This window comes from Mustela nivalis (assembly GCF_964662115.1).
Source record: "Mustela nivalis genome assembly, chromosome: 16".
In the NCBI taxonomy this organism is placed as follows: Eukaryota; Metazoa; Chordata; class Mammalia; order Carnivora; family Mustelidae; genus Mustela; species Mustela nivalis.
This window is the reverse complement of record NC_139035.1, coordinates 3,316,813-3,334,911: the sequence shown is the minus strand read 5'-3', so window position 1 is coordinate 3,334,911 and position 18,099 is coordinate 3,316,813. Positions and strand designations below refer to the sequence as shown.

The following is an 18,099-nucleotide window of genomic DNA, read 5'->3' as shown; positions in this document are numbered from 1 at the left end:
TTACGGCTGATATTTCCTAATCACCTAAAACACAAATTACGATGTTTTCCACAAACATGTCAGCTGTGGCTAACTACAGATTACGGGTGGAAAATGACTGGAAAGGGCATGTGGAAATATTGAACGTGCCAAGGTAGGAGACCCACCGGGCACCGCAGGCAGGTGCCCTGGACGCAGTTGAGACCTAACGAGCCTTTCAGGTGTTTCTACGAGAGCACGTTCTGGCTCTACCTTCTGCATCTTGCCTCCACCCGAGAGTAGGTTTACACTCTGTGATTTGCATTGTGGAAATAAGCAAATTAAATGCCTTTTCAAATTACGCTCATTCCCTAGGCCGCTTCCCCCAATTATTCTTCCATCATTCAGCACAATTTATTAACAGCTAAGGACAAAAACACCCTCTTCCCACTTCCCAGAATGGTTCAAGGGCAGAGAAAACGTTCAAAGGGTTATTGGACTAAAAGCCGCCGCCGCCATCTAACCACCACCACCTTCTGGGTTATCTAGCTGCATGCCAGAAAGGCCAGAGCTAAGAATTGCAGGACCAAGCTGTGGAGAAGCATTGACATAAATACCTCACTTTCACTGGATACTTTTTTTTATTTACTTGATAGACAGAGAGAGATCACAAGTAGGCAGAGAGGCAGGCAGAGAGAGAGGGGGAAGCAGGCTCCCCGCTGAGCAGAGAGCCTGATGTGGGGCTCGATCCCAGGACCCTGAGATCATGACCTGTGCCAAAGGCAAAGGCTTAAACCACTAAGCCACCCAGGCGCCCCGGATACTTTTTTTTAAGGGGGCAGTGGTGGGAAACCCCCGTATGATCCTACCTACGGCCTGAGGTGTTCATGGTTTCGAGTTACCACCACCCACTGCACACGCACACGTGGCTGCTTGCTAGCGCGGAAGGCAAACTACACAGTTGGTTGCTCTGAAGACCTAACACCTAGGAGGACTGAACTGAAGGGTCAGAACATGAAAGAGAGAAGCAACTGAAGTGACTCCGTGAGAATCAAGTGCGTGAAGCGGTGACTACTGGCCCTTTCGGTACAGGTCCGGGACCCTGGCCTTAGCCACACCAGCAATGGAGAGCCCACTGTGAGAAAACCCTTCAAACTGAAAAGTTTGGGGCCATCTAGGTAGGGCCTGACAGAACTTGAGTTCTCTAAATGTTTACGAATCCCAGCATCCAGGAGTCAAGAAGGTACACAGGTCACCAGTGACCGGATTACTAGTTTTCCTAAAGCTGGGTCTGGAGGCCACGTGTTCCGGATATGGGATTTTAGGCAGTTAAAATCCCTTAGCACTTCACTTTACAAGATGAGTAAAGCAAAACCCTTGCAGCCTGCTTACGTGGGCGACAGTGACTATGAACGGGCAGGGGAGATAAGAGAAATACCAGCGGTAAGTACTGAGATCTATTCTGGGCCCTTCAATTTCTGCCTTAAGAATGGTGAAACTACGTTCTACTTTCAGCACTTCGCGTCTTCCAGAAAGACTTCTCTCCTCCTCGACAGATCTGTTCTCAAAAGGAGTATGGCAACCCTGAGAACAGAGGCCCTATTATCCCCCATGACAACCTTTATTTTGCCTGAATAAACTTTACAGTTCTGAAAAGTTGGAATCAAGTCTTTAGATGATTACCTTCTCTTAGAGCATAATGCACTCTTGATCCCAGTTTTTGGTTCAGGACAGACTTTCTTGTTCCAGATTTTAGGAATGGATTAGAAGTTCCAAGAGTCATTATTTAGAGAATACTTTATTAGTTTCTGTAATCAAACCCATGTAGATAAGACCTTACATATTTAATACAGTGCGTTACCCCTGTACAAATGGAAAAAATTATGTTTAACATTTCTAGACCAATATGGCTGTTAATTTCTGTACAACGCCAACCCAACACGGCACAACTGGGATACTTTGTCCAAAGTTGACAGCACAGCTCAAGTTTCCAAAAATTCAAATTATTTATATATATATGTATATGTATGTATATATATATATTTTTATTTATTTATTTATATAAAAAGACCAATAGCAGTATGTTATGCATCAATAGCAGCAACAGCTTTTCCAGGTTCTGCAGTCATCTGAACAAAATTAGAGAGACATCCAGCACACTCCATTAATAAAAAAGAAAAAAAAAAAGGTAAAAAAACAAAACCCCAGAAAACAGCAAAGTTCTGTTACTGTTGTGGTACCTGGCACCATTTTTTTAATTAGCTTCTCAATCATCATCTGGAAAGAAAACATTCTAGAATAACATCATTAAAAACAGCTCTGATAAAGCACGGTCACTATTACATATCATAAAGCAGGTACAAGGTATTTTACATTCACAGAGGTATGATACAGTACTGTCCTACATCTATAATACTAGAAGATACAATTAAAAAGGCATTATTTGAGACTTGATTCTACTTTCCCAGCAGAGGGCCCAAAGGATGGTATGACACAGCTCTGGTGAAGAAATGACCTTCTTCGACAGGATTTCCTTCCATGAAGGGCACAGTTCTAGGTATTCACTGCTCTTGATGAACACCAGTTAAAAACCGTTAAAAACAAATGAACAAACAAAACCCCACTGGATTCATATGAAGAGAGCCGAGCGGAGGCCAGCCAGACTCAAACTCGTATTTCACCGAATCGGTCACGTGTGAAGACAGGACAATCCCATGGAAGAGGGAGACGCCAAGCAGCACGTCTAAGCTCTGGGCCGCAACCGAAACACAGCACCATTCCCGACGGAAGCAGCAGCCGAAGCCTGCCCGCCTGGACACGTCCAAGGGTGTGGACAGCACATTCCATCACCTGCTCACTCGTCCAGGAGGAAGGGGAGATCAGGGACTGTATTTTGATTGTGTTCAACTCAATCACAATGTTACAAAAATAGCAAGCTGCCGTAATACAAAATAAGGCTCCTCTATCCAGCACCAGTTATCTTCGGTTCCCGACCACCAAGCCCACAAATGCTACCATCACATCCAAAGCACGTAAGGGAGCAAAGACACCACCCGGTGCATTAGCTGAGTTCCCTTCGTTCGGGCCTGGCTAGTCCTCTGTGGGGTTGTGTTCCTCCTACTTCTGGTGTTTCATCTAACCGTGAGGATTTCAGTTCTAAAGGATATGCCTTCCAGGAAAGTGCGCACGAACCTGCTGTACGGATTCTGACCGGAGAAGCACGGCCGTCGGCACGGTGCGCACTCACAGCAGGTGCACGCGAGCAAAGCCTCATTTCCCTGCGCGGCGGCTGTGTCAGTGTCAGTGTCAACTGCTCCCATGTCCCCCGAGCACCTCCCAGCTCTGGACAGGATAACGGCACAGGCCATTTTACCCCTCTGGCCGCTGGCATTATCCGACTTCGATCTCCCTCGGTTCCCTTGCCCTCCCCCAACCCCCTGCAATTAACCACAGCCTTTAAGATTTTGTTTCTTCCGTTTTGATCGCCTGAGGCTTGATTGGTCCAGTTCTAACAGGTTTGGTGGCTATGGTGGGTGCGGGGGGCGGCTTTTCTTCTACTTTTTCCTGACAGACACCAGGAGGGTCGGTCAGTGTTTCAGGAGGTTTACTTGAATCACTGTCCACTTTCGGGGCTTTGCCTCCTATCTGTTTGCTCTGCTGTTGTTCAGAGAAGAACCGCTGCGTGGACTGAAGAACCTCTGCTCTCTGCTTTGCCTTAAAAAATGAGAAAGAGCGACTGAGAACGCCGCAGCACGAGCGGAGCCTGTCCGTCCATCTCCGCTCACTCTTGACCGACCACAGACCCGATCTCCCCATGTCTGGCCCAAACCAGAAGTACCTCAATGATCTTTCAGCTCTTAAAGGACAGATTTCTTCCTATCTTGGCAAATATTCCATGTGATTTTTTTTTTTTTTTTTAAACATTTGAAAACAGAACCACCTCCCACCACATTTTCCAAGTTTGCCCTCTTATAAAATAACAAGTCAGAAATTGCTGTTGGTCTGTAACTTTTCTGGAACAAAACTTATTGATATCAAATTCTATTTAGGGAGGCTGCTCACAAATTTGAAGACAGATATACGTAACACGTAAAACTTCTAGTTATCAATATGTGGTCTATAATAAAACGAAAAGGAAGCACTTATATTGTGGCATTACCAACACCTACGACCAAATGTCTTGTGGCTGAGTCCTCTTCCCACAGCTCTCTTCTGCAGGGGAAGAGCATCAGAAATTAGTAACTACGACTTTACTTGAGCACTAAGTTCTGATAGCTCCTACCACATTCTGAGCTGGTAAAATAATTTCCTACTTTTACTGACTATGTGCCCCCAAAGAACATACTTACGTCATCTGTAAATTATACCACTGTAACGTACACAATTAAAACCTAAGTTTCTGTACCTCTTGCATATAACAAGGAGCCCTTCATGTTCTATAGGAAACCTATACTATATAAAGATCTAAAGCAATTTCAAGAAAGTTTTACCCTCCCCGACCCCATTGTAAGCTCTAATGTCGTTTCCAGCACAGGAAGGTATGAAAATCAAGTTCCAAGGAGACAGAACAAGAGGAAACCTTGGCCCATTAATTTCCAAAGATGCCTACACATTTTTTAACAGAGGGAAATCCTAGGCCCACAGCCTTAATAAAAGCAGATCACATTTAACAAGAGTTTCACTGCAGAGTAGTCTTTAAATTTGATTAATCAGGATGAGAAATAAGGGATATTAATGTGGAAAGAAACCAGCGAGTCAACCGAATTTTCTAAAAGGATGAGCATAAACATGTTTCTGATTCAGAGTAAAGCATCACTATGGGCACTGCCCTGTTTGAAGGCAGCAAGCTTTGTCTGTTCTAGTCTGACCCGATATATGGATGTGTATACACGTATATATAGTGACAAAACAGGCCAAATTACTAAGACCTCTGAAGTCAAGTCCAAGTAAATACAGAGCTATGGACCCAGCTGGCTGCACGGGCAGACGGTAAGGGTTATGCTATGAGACCTGTCCCCACACAGACTCCTCAAGGCACTCTTCTGCATCAGCAAACCTCACAGTTATCAGTGCCTTTTATTATGAAGGATCCCAAAGTGCTTTTTTCAGTTCTTCATCTACAACTGCACAATCTGTTGTGGAATACAGCCAACTCAGGTGGCAGGCAAAAAAAAAAAAAAAAAAAAAAAAAAAAAGGTATGGAAACAGTTTGAGAGGAAAACTGTACTTGCATGACTCACGAAGGAAGAAAAATCAAGATAGGTATAATCTCTTAACCACCACATAACCATGATTTATATCTTAAGTCGGGGAGGGGGGGCGCGGGCGCAGAGGGATAAAAAAGAAAACAAAGGAAAAAAAAAAACAAAAGAAAATGGGAAGTCTGTAATAATCCACATTATTTTTTTGTTCTTCCAAAAATGTAGCAGCTAAACTCAGATCTCCCTCAAATATTCATTTTATAAGCAATCCATTTTGCCAGAGTTTAAAATGTTAACTTGTTTGCTAACTACAGTTGCAAAAAAATAAAAAATAAAAAATAAATTAAAAAAAGGGGAATAGGAGAAAAAAAAAAAAAGGGAAAAAAAAAAGGAATAAATAAAAGTAGTTCGCTTAGTTAAATTAGCTGAGACAATGAATGCCTGGGTTTGTGGTTATGGGTCCAGAGGCATCTTAAGACATGGTTCAGAGACAGATGCTTGCTCTGTTGGCTGTTAACACTGTACTAACCTTCATGTCTTGTTCAGCCTTCAACGCAGCCTGGGCCTGATTACCTCTGACTCCAGATAGTGATCCACAAGGACCCCTGGCTACATGTGGCAAACGAGCATGGCTCATGAGGCCTGTGGTCAGCGGAGGAGGCATCTGACTGGCCAGTGCCATTGGTGGCCTCTGAACAGGCGCTGGGAAGGTGTTAGTATGTGGGGCTCTTACCAATGGAGGGACCAGGTTAGGCTGAGAGAGAATCTGAGTGAAAAAAACAAAACATACAACATTGAACTGTTAAAAAAAAATTTTGCCACCCAGACCAGGTTGGCTTATCTCAGAGTAAATCTGTGCCCATTCTGCCAAGTGAAAGGAAGTATGTAGGCATTTGTGCCATTCTACTATAGGGACCAAGAACAAACAGGCCATGCTTGGAGACTCTAACAGAAAAATTAGCAAAGCACGCTATGGCACTGTAGTTGGTTCTTGCATTTCAGCTACAAATTCTGAAGGGGGATGGAAAAGCTATTAAACAGGGTAATCTTTTTAAAAAGATGTAATTGCAGAAAAGGCACACACTTATACCAAACATAATCTGAAGATAAATCAAAGTAACACCAATTCAACACGTAAGTGTCTTCTCAGGAATCGACACTCATTTTCAGAGTTATGATAAATTTTAGTCGTTCCATTCGTTCAGCGAAGGAAGAGAAGCCAATGTCTTTACACATATATTAGAACATCCTTTAGAAACTTTAACTCAACTACACACAGTTCTCTTAAAAAACAAAACAAAACAAAACAAAAACCCAACGACGACGACGACGACGACCACGTAACAAAAACTTTAAACCTAGAAAACTTTTAAGCACTGGGACCCTTCTCTGAAAGTCCACTTCTTCAAAAAAGATAAAAGAAACAGGACTGAAACGACCAGAGCTGTGTGGGGAATCTTTCGGCTACTCCTGTCTGCTTTAGCACTATACAGCTACTACCTGCAGCTCACGAAAAACTGAGGAGAATATCTACGAAGGTCATAAATGTACTGTTAAATAAGAAACTGTTTCTCATTAAAAACTATGTTTCTAAACTACTTATAATATGGCAAGATTATGAAATCAGATACTTAGCCAGATTAGCAATCATTTCCAAGTACATAATACTCATTTCTCACTCGTATCTGCCCACCTGGGGTGCAAACTGTGTAGGAAATGGTTGTGTCATTCTCACAGTGGCAGGGGCTGACGGGAACTGCTTCTGATAGACAATGCTGTTCATTTTGCTGGACTGGCTGTTCGGACTTGTGGAAGTAGCCCTTGGGAGAAAGCCGTCACGGGTCAGTACAGTAGTGCCAAATAAATGATATGCTGTTAGATCTTTAGAGACACTGCTCTTGGCAGACGCTTCATTTGTGGTAGCGGAGGAAAATCTACCAAGGGGAGTTACCGAACATTACGGTAGCAGAGAGACACTGGAGGGGCAGAGGTGAGAAAGAACTCTAGCTAGATTTGCCCTGTATTTAAAAAAAATTTTCTTAAAAATATAGTATAACATATACATTCTTAATTTAATAGCTTAACATTTCAGATAACACTATCAGAATGTCTTGTGCTTACCACAGGCCTGGTGACATAGTAAGAATCTAACAAACAAATTGTGTTTACTTATTTGGAAATTCAAATGCCCATTTTACCGGAAGGGACTAGATGTTGGTGTGGTGCTTCTACCGCTGATTGGAGGTGTGCCTGGCTTTATGTCAATGCCACTTCCAAAGGCTTTCAGTTCCATTTCAGACATCTGAGGAAAAAACAAAGAGAAGACTTAGCGCTTCTGGAACTCCATAAGCTAAAGAGGTAAAGAATCTTAGTACAAAAATCCTATAATTAAGTTTTAAATTATCAAGGCCAAATTTGTGGCCTTGATTTAATTTAAATAATGATTTAAGTAAATTATCAAGGCCAAATTTGTGGGTAAAAAGTCTTAAAAGACTGTGTAAACCCAATTCATCCATAAAATTTGTGAATTCTTTGTTACTAAGTAAGAAACAGAGGAAGTCAAACACATCACAAGTAGATTTAAAAAGTTTTTTTAAAAAAAGGTACACTGGGGCTTGGGGCACCTGGCTGGCTCAGAGGGTGGAGCGTGTAACTCTTGATCTCGGGCTTGTGAGTTCAAGCCCCACACTGAGTGTGGAGATTACTTTAAAAATAAAAAATTTTTTTTGAGGGACGCCTGGGTGGCTCAGTTGGTTAAGCAGCTGCCTTCGGCTCAGGTCATGATCCCAGCGTCCTGGGATCAAGTCCCGCATCGGGCTCTTTGCTCCGCAGGGAGCCTGCTTCTCCCTCTGACTCTGCCTTCCCCTCTGTCTGCCTATGCTCGCTCTCGCTCACTCTCTCTCTGACAAATAAATAAATAAAATCTTAAAAAAAAAAAAAAAAAAATTTTTTTTTGAAAAGAGCACATCGGAGTGTGAGATCTCCTAGAGAGTGGTAAATACTTATGCATTTTATTTTTACAGATATAAGAGGTATATATCTAAACACATAGCCTCAAATTCTCAAAGAACGGCAAATCCCTCTTTCACTCACTTTTCCTGTGGTGGCGATCATGCTGTGCTGTGTTCCAGCTGGGATCAATCCTCTGAAAGGCTGGCTTACTTGGGCCGGACGACTCAGGCTCTGGGCCTGGGCTTGTGGGGTGGTGTGCTGTAATGGGGGCTGAAGAGTCTGAGGCAGAGCGATTAAAGGCTGCCCTGTAGATCCAAAATTAGGTAATGAAAGCTGGGATGCTGGTAAAGGTACTGTAACCTAGAAAATAAGCAAAAAGAAACTGTGGCCATTTACTTGTCTCTGTCATCTGTACAGCTCTGTAACTCTCTAGACAACTCTAAAAACCTTAAAAGTAATAGTTGAAACAGAATACTTCAATATATTAATATATTTCACATATTGTCTTTTGCTTAGCCGTTACCTCCATTCTTTTATTAAGGATGTAACAACAGACGACTAGCAGTGCAGACGCTAGCCAAACCACTACGAAGATGTCTGAATGAATCCACGGGATAGGTCTAATAAACACATAATACAATGAAGTCGTGGCATACAATTTAAGAAAGCAGTGTTGCTGCACTCTCCCAAACAGACATCTTTACTGTTTTCAGGTCTGACTAAAATAAGCTCTGACCAGAAGAAAAGTAACCTTTCAGTTTTCGTATAAGCAGTATCTAATTTGAATGTCAAGGTAACAGATACATTTATGAAGTTTCACCCCTAAAATAGCCACCAGAATACAGAAATGACTGTTTGTCTCTCTCCTTCAGTCCTCCATGAACTCATCAAGAGCAGATGCAGGACACTGTTGGCAGTTTGTGCACGTTTGTCATGTACACTCGGTCACAGGCTCCCACACTGTTCTAAGTACTGGACTGAGCAGCGCGACGGTCTGCAGAGGCCCCTCCCTCTCTAGCACAGATGCGTAAGCGTACACGGGTGCGCGCTTACATGGAACTGTATATCCCCGACAATGGTTTTCCAACTTTTATATTCATGGAATCCTTTGTTGAAATAAATGATTACATGGAAACCAATTTAAAATAAAGCGTGAAAAAGCAGAAGTGACTGAAGTGGGGCTGAGGAGAGAGGTTCTGTGGGACTAAGCACGGTCCACCACCAGTGGACTCCGCAGGATTCCTAGGACACCTCAGAGAAAAGTCTGAAAACCACTGAGCCATCTCCCCATCTTGGTTCTATTAAAACTGCCAAGCAAAAACAAATGCAATAAAAGTAATAATAATAATAATAATAATAATAATAATGAAGAAAATTGAGGAAATTTACCATGCCATAGTTTACCTGCTGGAGAGCACTTGGTGACTGGGCAGTGTTATAAAAATTTGTCTGACCAGGCTGTTGTACTTGTCCAGAATAAAGATTTGAAGCCTGGGTAAGATTTGCTCTAGCCTAGAAAAAATTGTGTAAGAAAACAGCAGTAAGAATGAAATACTTCCAATTCAGACATCAAGGATGTACAATCTCTAAGAATTTTAGTATTAGGTAAAAGGACCTTTGGTTTTTCATGTCTTTTAACACTTTTTCTTTAAAAAGTGCATGATTCTAGCCCCCTGTGCTCCCGTCTTACCTGGAGAAGATGCGTATCAATTAGCTGGGAACCTCCTAGTCCCGATGCCTGGCCCAGCTGATGTTCATACAATATAGGAATAGGCTGCGTATTCGAAGTTTGTTGAAAGGCAAGACCGGATTGTGCCTTTGCAAGTTCCTGGTGTTGGACAGCTGGAAAGTTGTGGATGGCAGTGCCGGAAAGAACCACAGACGGCTGGGACAGACTGCTCTGCATGAAGGCCGGCTGAGATCTACACAGTAAGAAAAGACTTGTATGAGTAGTCAATTCTATTTAGGCATCTGGAAATCCTGGGAATGAGTATCCCAAATGACCAAGCACTCTAACAAGCACAATTTAGACTGTGTCTAAAGTACGTGTTTCATGATTTAGAGCCCCATACACAACAAAGTTCTAGAGAGAGGCTTGCTCTTCCTGAGTAACTAACAAGAGTTTCTCCTCTTGAACAACGAGAATGATTCTCTTTTCATGTCTTCACTAGCAGGCTCAGAACCAGATCTGCCTTTCTCTTTGGTATCAACATTTTATTCAAATTTATAGCACTAATAGCTGATTTTTCTTATTTGTATTTCATTATTCTATTGACATGCGTGTCAATGTGTGTATTAAAAAAAAGAAGATCTTGAGAGGGAGAGCGAGCTCGAGTGAGTGGGAGAGGGGTCAAGGGAGAGAGGAACAGTCTCAAGCAGACTCTGCTGGGTGCGGAGTCTAACGTGGGCCTCGAGCTACAACCCTGAGGTCATGACCTGAGTGGAAAACAAGGATCAGACTCAACCAACTGAGCCACCAGAGGCCCATATACTGCTTGTAGGAAATCTCAAGGCCTCTACAGAATGAAGCATAGTCGTCCAACATCAGGATTACCCACAAAGTTTCTGTTTGTTTTTAGTGAGGTATAATGGAAATGTAATGGATTAATTTCAGGTTTACAACATTATTCAGTATTTGTATGTATTATGAAATGATCACCACAGTAAGTCTAGTTAACCTCTGCCACCATACATATTCACAACAATACTTTTTTCTTGTGATGAGAACTTTTCTCAAGATCTACTTTCTTAGCAAATTTCTTTCTTTAAAGAGAGAGAGAATCCCAAGGGGGATCCAAGGCAAGGCTTGATCTCACAACCCTGAGATCATGACCAGAGCTGAGATCAAGAGTCGGATGCTTTAACCGAGCCCCCAGGTGCCCCTCAGCAACTTCCAAATATGTAACACCATGTTACAGTCGCAGGGTACAAACTGCTAGCTACAAAAAAAGTCATGGGAATGTAACGTACAGCATGGTGACTACAGTTTATAAGACTGTGGCACATTTGAATGGTTTTTTAAAAAACTACAACGCTGGAATCTGATTTCAGACTACCCTCTTACCTCTGGAATGGGGGCCTTCAAGCTATACTTTTACAAATGCTAAGATACGGAGTAACTGTATCAAGGCACTGGATTCAAGACTGCATTATCGGGTGCCTGGGTGGCTCAGTGGGTTAAGCCACTGCCTTCGGCTCAGGTCATGATCTCAGGGTCCTGGGATCGAGTCCCGCATCGGGCTCTCTGCTCAGCAGGGAGCCTGCTTCCCTTCCTCTCTCTCTGCCTGCCTCTCTGCCTACTTGTGATCTCTCTCTGCCAAATAAATAAATAAAATCTTTAAAAAAAAAAAAAAAAAGACTGTATTATCAAGAAGTAGTATCAGTATGTTTTGTTAAAACTGACATTTGTGGCAGAAACAAAGGCCATTTAGCAGAAGTGCTAGCCTCAGGTCATGGGCAGTCTCTCTGCTTACGTGTCACATGTAAATCGGGAAAATGAAAGCATACGCTTATAAACCACGCTGTCCTGGGGTGCTTAAGTGGCGCAGCTGATTAAATGTCCAACTCTGGGATTCAGCTCAGGTTGTGATCTCGGGGTTCCACAACAGAGCCCCACATCAGGCTCTGTACTCAGTGTGAAGTCTGCTTAGGACTCTTTCTCCTCCCCCGTCCCGCCGTGGGCTCTCTAAAATAATCTTAAAAAAAAAAAAAAAAAAAAAAAAAAAAGACAAACCCTCCAAACTACTGTCTCGGCAGACGTTGATTCAGGGATCCGGTGTTAGTAAGCACTCTCCTGACGAGGCTGAGAGCAAGAACAGCAGAAAGACACGGCAGGGACACAAACAATCGCTTTCCAAGGTTAAACCCGGGCCTTCCAATACACTTGTCATTACTCACAATCACACATACAGCTGACGTCATTTTTCTATGGAACAGGTCTGCTCTTCAGAAGTACATCTTCCAAGGCAATCGTTAAAAGGGGACTAGAGATGCAAAACGGCAATGCACTGCTACTCCATCTCCCCCGGCGATGCAAGACACTAATTCATCACTGAGCTTTTTTTTCTGCACAGCTGGAAAGTAGCCCCAAACTTTCCAGCCATGCTGCAAGTAGCTAATACCAACTAAAAGGAGATCTCCTTAATCACAAAGCTAACTTACAGTGAATCGTTCAAAAGAACAGTTGCTTCTCTACTTGTCATCACTATCCTCACTGCCTCTGTTCCCTGCTCGGCACCCTCCACCCCGCCTCCTGCCCCTCTGCGGTTCTCTGCCAAGCCCCACGCAGGCTCCAGGGCAGGCGCGGACGCACAACTGCTCTGGAAGCCTTCCAGGACCCTCAGCAGCTATTTCCTCTGATTCCTAATTGTTCTGGGATTGTTGTTATCCTCGTGTTCAAGAATATCTGAGATCTTACTTTGTTCAAAAAAGTCTTGACGGAAATTACTGAAAGCTAGGTTTTAAGACATAAAATCAACATGCTTCATCATTTCGAGGACTTCGGTGAAAGGGCCAACTGAGATTCTGGGAAGGAGGAGCAGCGGGAGTTAGAGCGGGCTCAGCGATCACGAAGCACGCACCTGTACGGCTGAAGCGAGGACGTGAACAACTCCTGAGCCTGAGACACAGCAGGGCCGGCTCCCAAGTTCAGCGGGGCCTGATGCTGTCCCTGCAGCGGCGCGTAAATGGGGATCGGGATCTGCTGAACCGAAGTTGGCTGCGACGCAACAAAACCACATGAGCACCCTCTACACAAATCACAGCATTTGGGAAATAAAAATTTGAGATACGAAAAGAACAGAAAACATCTATCTATCAGCTCCCTTTTAAAACAAAACCAATGTAAGCATCTAAATTTTCCTTTCAATACATTATTCTAGACTGTTAGCCACTAAGTTCTGGCAAATTTGGGAAAGTATGAAAATTTTGCTAATACATACCAAGGTAACCACAGATTGTCCCATGTTCAACAGAACATTTCAACTTAAAGAGCCTTTAAGATACGTATTATACCATTAGCATGCCAAGAAACAAACACGTGATGAAAGTCTGTGCTATTTACCTGAGAGAGACCTGGCTGGAAGCCTTGCTGCTGAGCCAAGGATGGTGGCGCCAATCGTGCATGCTGGGTATTGAATAAATGACTCGTGTCCATGTAGAAAGCAGGGATTTGAGCTATACAGACCATCAGGAAAAACAAGCAGTTTTAGGTGTCTAAGCTTCAGAATTTTCCAAAAAGTCACTAACATCCAAGTTTTGTAGCAGATTTTAAATTAAGTGAGACCACTGAAAACTAACACAGCCAAAGAAAACTAGAAATATGAAAAGACCCAAAACTTCCAGCAGATAGGTATATGCAAATTAAAACAATAAAACTCTAATACAACAGGGGTTTGTACTGTGTATTTTTTTCATATAATTCAGTGAAGTACTGTAATCATATTTTCTCCTTATGATTTTCTTAGCAACATTTTCTTTTCTCTAGCTTACTTAACTGTAAGAATGCAGGGTACAATACATGCCAATATACAAAGTATGTGTTGCTGAACTCTTTATGTTACCAGTAAGGCTTCTGGTCAAAGGTAGGATACTTGTAATTAAATCTAGGGGAGTGAAAAGCTGTATGTGGATTTCTGACTATGTAGGGCATTGACACCCCTAATCCTTGCATTGCACAAGGGTCCACTATACTTTGAGGGTTTAAAAAAACACCCTCATACACTTCCAATGGGTATTAACTAGTGAAATCGGACATGATCTACTCAAAGTGAAAATGAACCCACTGGTTATCAGCAAATCTATTCTAATTCTGTATCTACCTACTAGAATTTAACAAAATATTTCAAAGGAACTGGAATTTAATAACTGAAAGAATCTGGTTTAGATGCTTGACAGATTTCTATGTATTATATAAACTATTTTGATCTGCTCTTTTTATGTATGTTTTGGAGAACTTCCCATACTGGTTTTTAATTTGTCACTATTATAAACAATACTGCAGTGAATGAACACACTCATACTTATGTCTCTGATGAATACTAAGTTTATCTATATGGTAAGATTCCCATGAAAGTTGTTACTATGGTTCCGTATATACATATAAAATATTCTCGTACTTTTCTAAAAGAATATGTCAATTTGTATACTCATCAGCCATGCACTTTAAGAAACTATTAATAATACCTGTGACCCTCATAAAACTGGGTATTATCAATCTTTCTAATATTTCCCATACAGAAAGGCAAGAAATAGCCTCACTGTTTATTTTGAATTTAAATCAGTAGTGAGTTTGAATATTTTTCAAATATTTATTTACTATTTAACTAAGATTAATGTTGTGGTATTTACTAGGGTAAGTTGCCCCAGTACCCCAACACAAAATTTTTTCTTTACTAATCTTAGGCTTATTCTTCCCTATCAATTTTATTATTGATTTGTCAAGTTTCAGGTAATAAAGTTTTGTGACTCAACTGGAATAACATGAAATGTTTAAGTTATTTTGCAAATTACTAGATACTAATTTGTCTTGTATGTAATATACATGTAAGAAACAACTGCCAAGAGCCCCCTGGAACACTTATCAGAGAGAGAACATTAAATTCTATGATGAAACAAATCTGCAAAGCAGATAAAAATTATTTAAACTTGAGAGAAAAATGTGAGCATGTAAAACATTCTTAATTTTTCTGAATTCCTTAAACCCAATCCTAAAAATCTTACCTGCCGCAGACTGAGACACATAGACCTGCGGGCTCTGTTGTTGCTGGGCAATAAGGGAAGGCATACAGCTTAACTGTGAAAAATGACTTGCAGAAGGCAGGCTGCTTGTCTGTAACTGCTGGGGTTTCACTTTACAAATATTAGGAGGATCTGATGTGGTTGTAGATTTTGTACTCAAAGAAGAGGTAGTATATGTACCAGCTCCTATATGTGGGAGGGAAAAAGGTAGCATATTTTAAAGAGCCACTGTTGTTCACTATAAAAACAACTCAAGCGCCAGCTAGACACTGGAAAATTCACGTTTACTCCCTGCAGATACTTACCATGCACTTAAGTAGTGATCATCAAATGTAAACAAGACTATGAAATCTGGAGAAATACGGTACAGTAAAAAAATGCAAAGAGAAGGAAATTAAAAGATAAAACTCACAAAATAAGGTGGCCAAGAGCCTATAGGGTTGTCAGTGTAGCCTCCAGCTAATGGTTCTTTAATCATCCCAAAGGAAAGGATGGTCAGGAGTTTCACTCACGAATGGCTAGCACAGATGTAGTAACATGGAAGGACAAAATGCTGCACCTTAGGAATAATCAAGAATGTAGGGGTGCCTATCTGGCTCAGTTGGAACAGCACCAATTCTTGACCTCAGGGTCACAAGTTCGAGCCCCACATTAGGTGTAGAGATTGAGAAATAAAATAAACTGAAAGTATAAATGCACTGGAGAGATCACAACTGCTCCTAAAAAGTCATGTAAACAAAAGGTCAGACTTCTTTTCTTCTTTCCAGCAAGATACCTTACAGGCGATCTTAAGAGCTTCATTCAGTTATGAATGAATACTTAAACATCTTCTAAAGTCAGGCATAGATGGAACGACACGGAAGAACAAAGTGCTGCACCTTAATACCCATTAAGGTAAAAAAGGCCTTTAGAGATCATAATTGCTCCACAGCCATATGAACTTACAGTTATACTTAGTCCTCACTCTCCCTGTACATATACCAGCAAAAAACAGGTATATAATAATACCTTAAAAAGAAAATAAACTATTAATAAATAAGTCGAATTATAAAACGTAAGATCCTGAAGGGTCAGATAGTTCTGCTGATCAGTGGGCGATGAGGATAAGATCATCATCATTTTTCTGGACTTCCAATGATGTCTGATCTAGGAGAGGACCAGGATCAAGGCACCTGTGTTCTTCCACTTGAGTCCTACCAGTAGGATGACTGGCAAGAAATATAAAAATTTATCCTAACTGATGAGAGTGTGGGGGAACCACACCTGGAAAAAAGTATACTTGACCTTGAACAACACAGGTTCATTAAGCTGTGTGTGGGTCCACTTACACACAAACATTTTTTCAATTACAGTACAGTACTGTAAATGTACCTTCTCATGATTTTAGTTAACATTCTTTCTCTAACTTTACTGAAAGAATACAGCATATAATACATGTAACATATAAAAAATACTTGTTAATCAGCTATTGATGTTATTAGTAAGGCTTCTGGTCAAGAGTAGGCTCTTAGTAGTTAATTTAGGGGAAGTGATAGGTTTCTGACTGCACGTGTTGGTCGCCAAGTGTCAGTGCCCCTAACCTCTGCGTTGTTTAAGGGTCAACTGTGACCAGAAGGGAACCCTGCCAGTCCCTTTATTTCCTAATCTCTCCACTACACTATATTCCTGATTGCTTTATAGCCCCAACCCCTACCCACCCAAACGACCGGGGTCCCAGCCAGCACAATGAAGATGTCTTACAAATGGACGGTAGGGGATGCACGCTCCTGGATTTGAATTTGTTTGTCTTAATACATACTTCTGATTTCACATAACATCAAAATAACCATAGTACATCCCAAAGGCCAATTCTTTTGACACAGAATGCCAGAACAGTGAAAAACAGCAGTGCAATCACTAAATGAGAACCAGTCAAAGAAAGTAAATTCTGTGCTATATGTATCTTATATCTTTTGGAAAGCAGCTTCTGATGAAACAACATGGGATCGGGAGGGAGACAAACCATAAGAGACTCTTAATCCCACAAAACAAACTGAGGGTTGCTGGGGGGAGGGGGGTACAGAGAGAAGGGTGGGGTTATGGACATTGGGGAGGGTATGTGCTATGGTGAGTGCTGTGAAGTGTGTAAACCTGAGGATTCACAGACCTGTACCCCTAGGGCTAATAATACATTATATGTTAATTAAAAAAAAAAAAAATGAAGGCAGCTTCTGCTGCTTTGGAAACATTAGGTAATACTGGGAAAGAATTTCTACAAAGAAATTTGTTTTTGACAGAAGCAACATGGTTATACATATGGTCAAAGGGTGTACTTTCCTAGTCAAGCATTTTAGAAATTATTCAAGAACTATGAAGCCCCCAAAAGAAATATAGTTTAATGAAAGGATAATGTGCTAGTGAAAAATTTAAGTAAGAGGCGCACGGAGTCTCTTCCTCTCGGGGCTCAGACCTAGTTTGAGGCGACGTGGCTAAACGCACCAAGAAGGTCGGAATCGTGGGCAAATATGGGACCCGTTATGGTGCCTCCCTCAGGAAGATGGTGAAGAAGACTGAGATAAGAGCACGTGTACACTTGCTCCTTCTGTGGCAAAACCAAGATGAAAAGACGAGCTGTGGGGATCTGGCATTGTGGCTCCTGCATGAAAACCATCGCTGGTGGCGCCTGGACCTACAACACCACTTCTGCTGTCACAGTAAAGTCTGCCATCAGAAGACTGAAGGAGCTGAAAGACCAGTAGAAGCGCCGCCGTTTGAAACATTGCTAGCCTATAATAAATGGGTTAATTTATGTAACAACAACAACAAAAAAATTTAAGTAAGATAAGCACTAACTTGGGGCACTGACGGACTCTCCTTAAAAACAAACAAAACACCCTCTCCCTGGCCAAAGAATGCAGTATGTATCACCTACTCAAATAACAAACTGGAAATTCTCTATCCCTAACTCTTCACCAAAAGATGTATGTCATTTCAACAGATTTAGGTCAACAGCTCCTTCAAATTAAATACAGATGATAAAAATTTACAACCTGCATGATTTTGTATTATTTCTGAGTTGGACTAACTAGCTACATAAGTTAAAAAATAAAAATCAAAAGATGAATTTTTTTTTTAAATATTTTATTTTTATTTACTTATTTGAGAGAGAGAGAGAGAGAGAGATAGTGACAGAAATAGCAAGAGAGAGCATAAGCAGGGAGAAGAGGGAGAAGCAGGCTCCCACTGAGCAGGAGGCCCGATGTGGGGCTCG

General features: G+C 41.6%; 1 protein-coding gene and 1 pseudogene across 19 annotated transcripts in view; one reads left to right on the top strand and one right to left on the bottom strand.

Annotated features, from left to right (window-relative positions):
• Positions 1 to 1,737: 1,737 nt before the first annotated feature.
• Positions 1,738 to 18,099, bottom strand: part of PRRC2C (proline rich coiled-coil 2C) — a 96,123-nt gene continuing 79,761 nt past the window's right edge. For 4 of the 18 annotated variants that reach the window (XM_082702621.1, XM_082702631.1, XM_082702634.1 and 1 more), the window contains exons 26-35: positions 14,832 to 15,035; positions 13,174 to 13,286; positions 12,692 to 12,828; positions 9,802 to 10,033; positions 9,501 to 9,623; positions 8,253 to 8,471; positions 7,358 to 7,461; positions 6,853 to 6,979; positions 5,689 to 5,925; positions 1,738 to 3,672 (exon numbers count right to left, since the gene is read on the bottom strand). In XM_082702621.1, the coding sequence (XP_082558747.1) occupies positions 3,415 to 3,672; positions 5,689 to 5,925; positions 6,853 to 6,979; positions 7,358 to 7,461; positions 8,253 to 8,471; positions 9,501 to 9,623; positions 9,802 to 10,033; positions 12,692 to 12,828; positions 13,174 to 13,286; positions 14,832 to 15,035 (1,754 nt within the window). In that variant the 3' untranslated portion in view covers positions 1,738 to 3,414. Of the gene's footprint in view, positions 3,673 to 4,117; positions 4,171 to 5,688; positions 5,926 to 6,852; positions 6,980 to 7,357; positions 7,462 to 8,252; positions 8,472 to 9,500; positions 9,624 to 9,801; positions 10,034 to 12,691; positions 12,829 to 13,173; positions 13,287 to 14,831; positions 15,036 to 18,099 lie in introns of all 18 variants that reach the window. The other 14 variants (XM_082702623.1, XM_082702624.1, XM_082702636.1 and 11 more) reach the window with 13 other exon arrangements.
• On the top strand, positions 16,592 to 17,912 carry LOC309849529 (large ribosomal subunit protein eL43 pseudogene; annotated as a pseudogene). The gene is made up of 2 exons: positions 16,592 to 16,598; positions 17,309 to 17,912. The product of its transcript is annotated as a large ribosomal subunit protein eL43 pseudogene (transcript).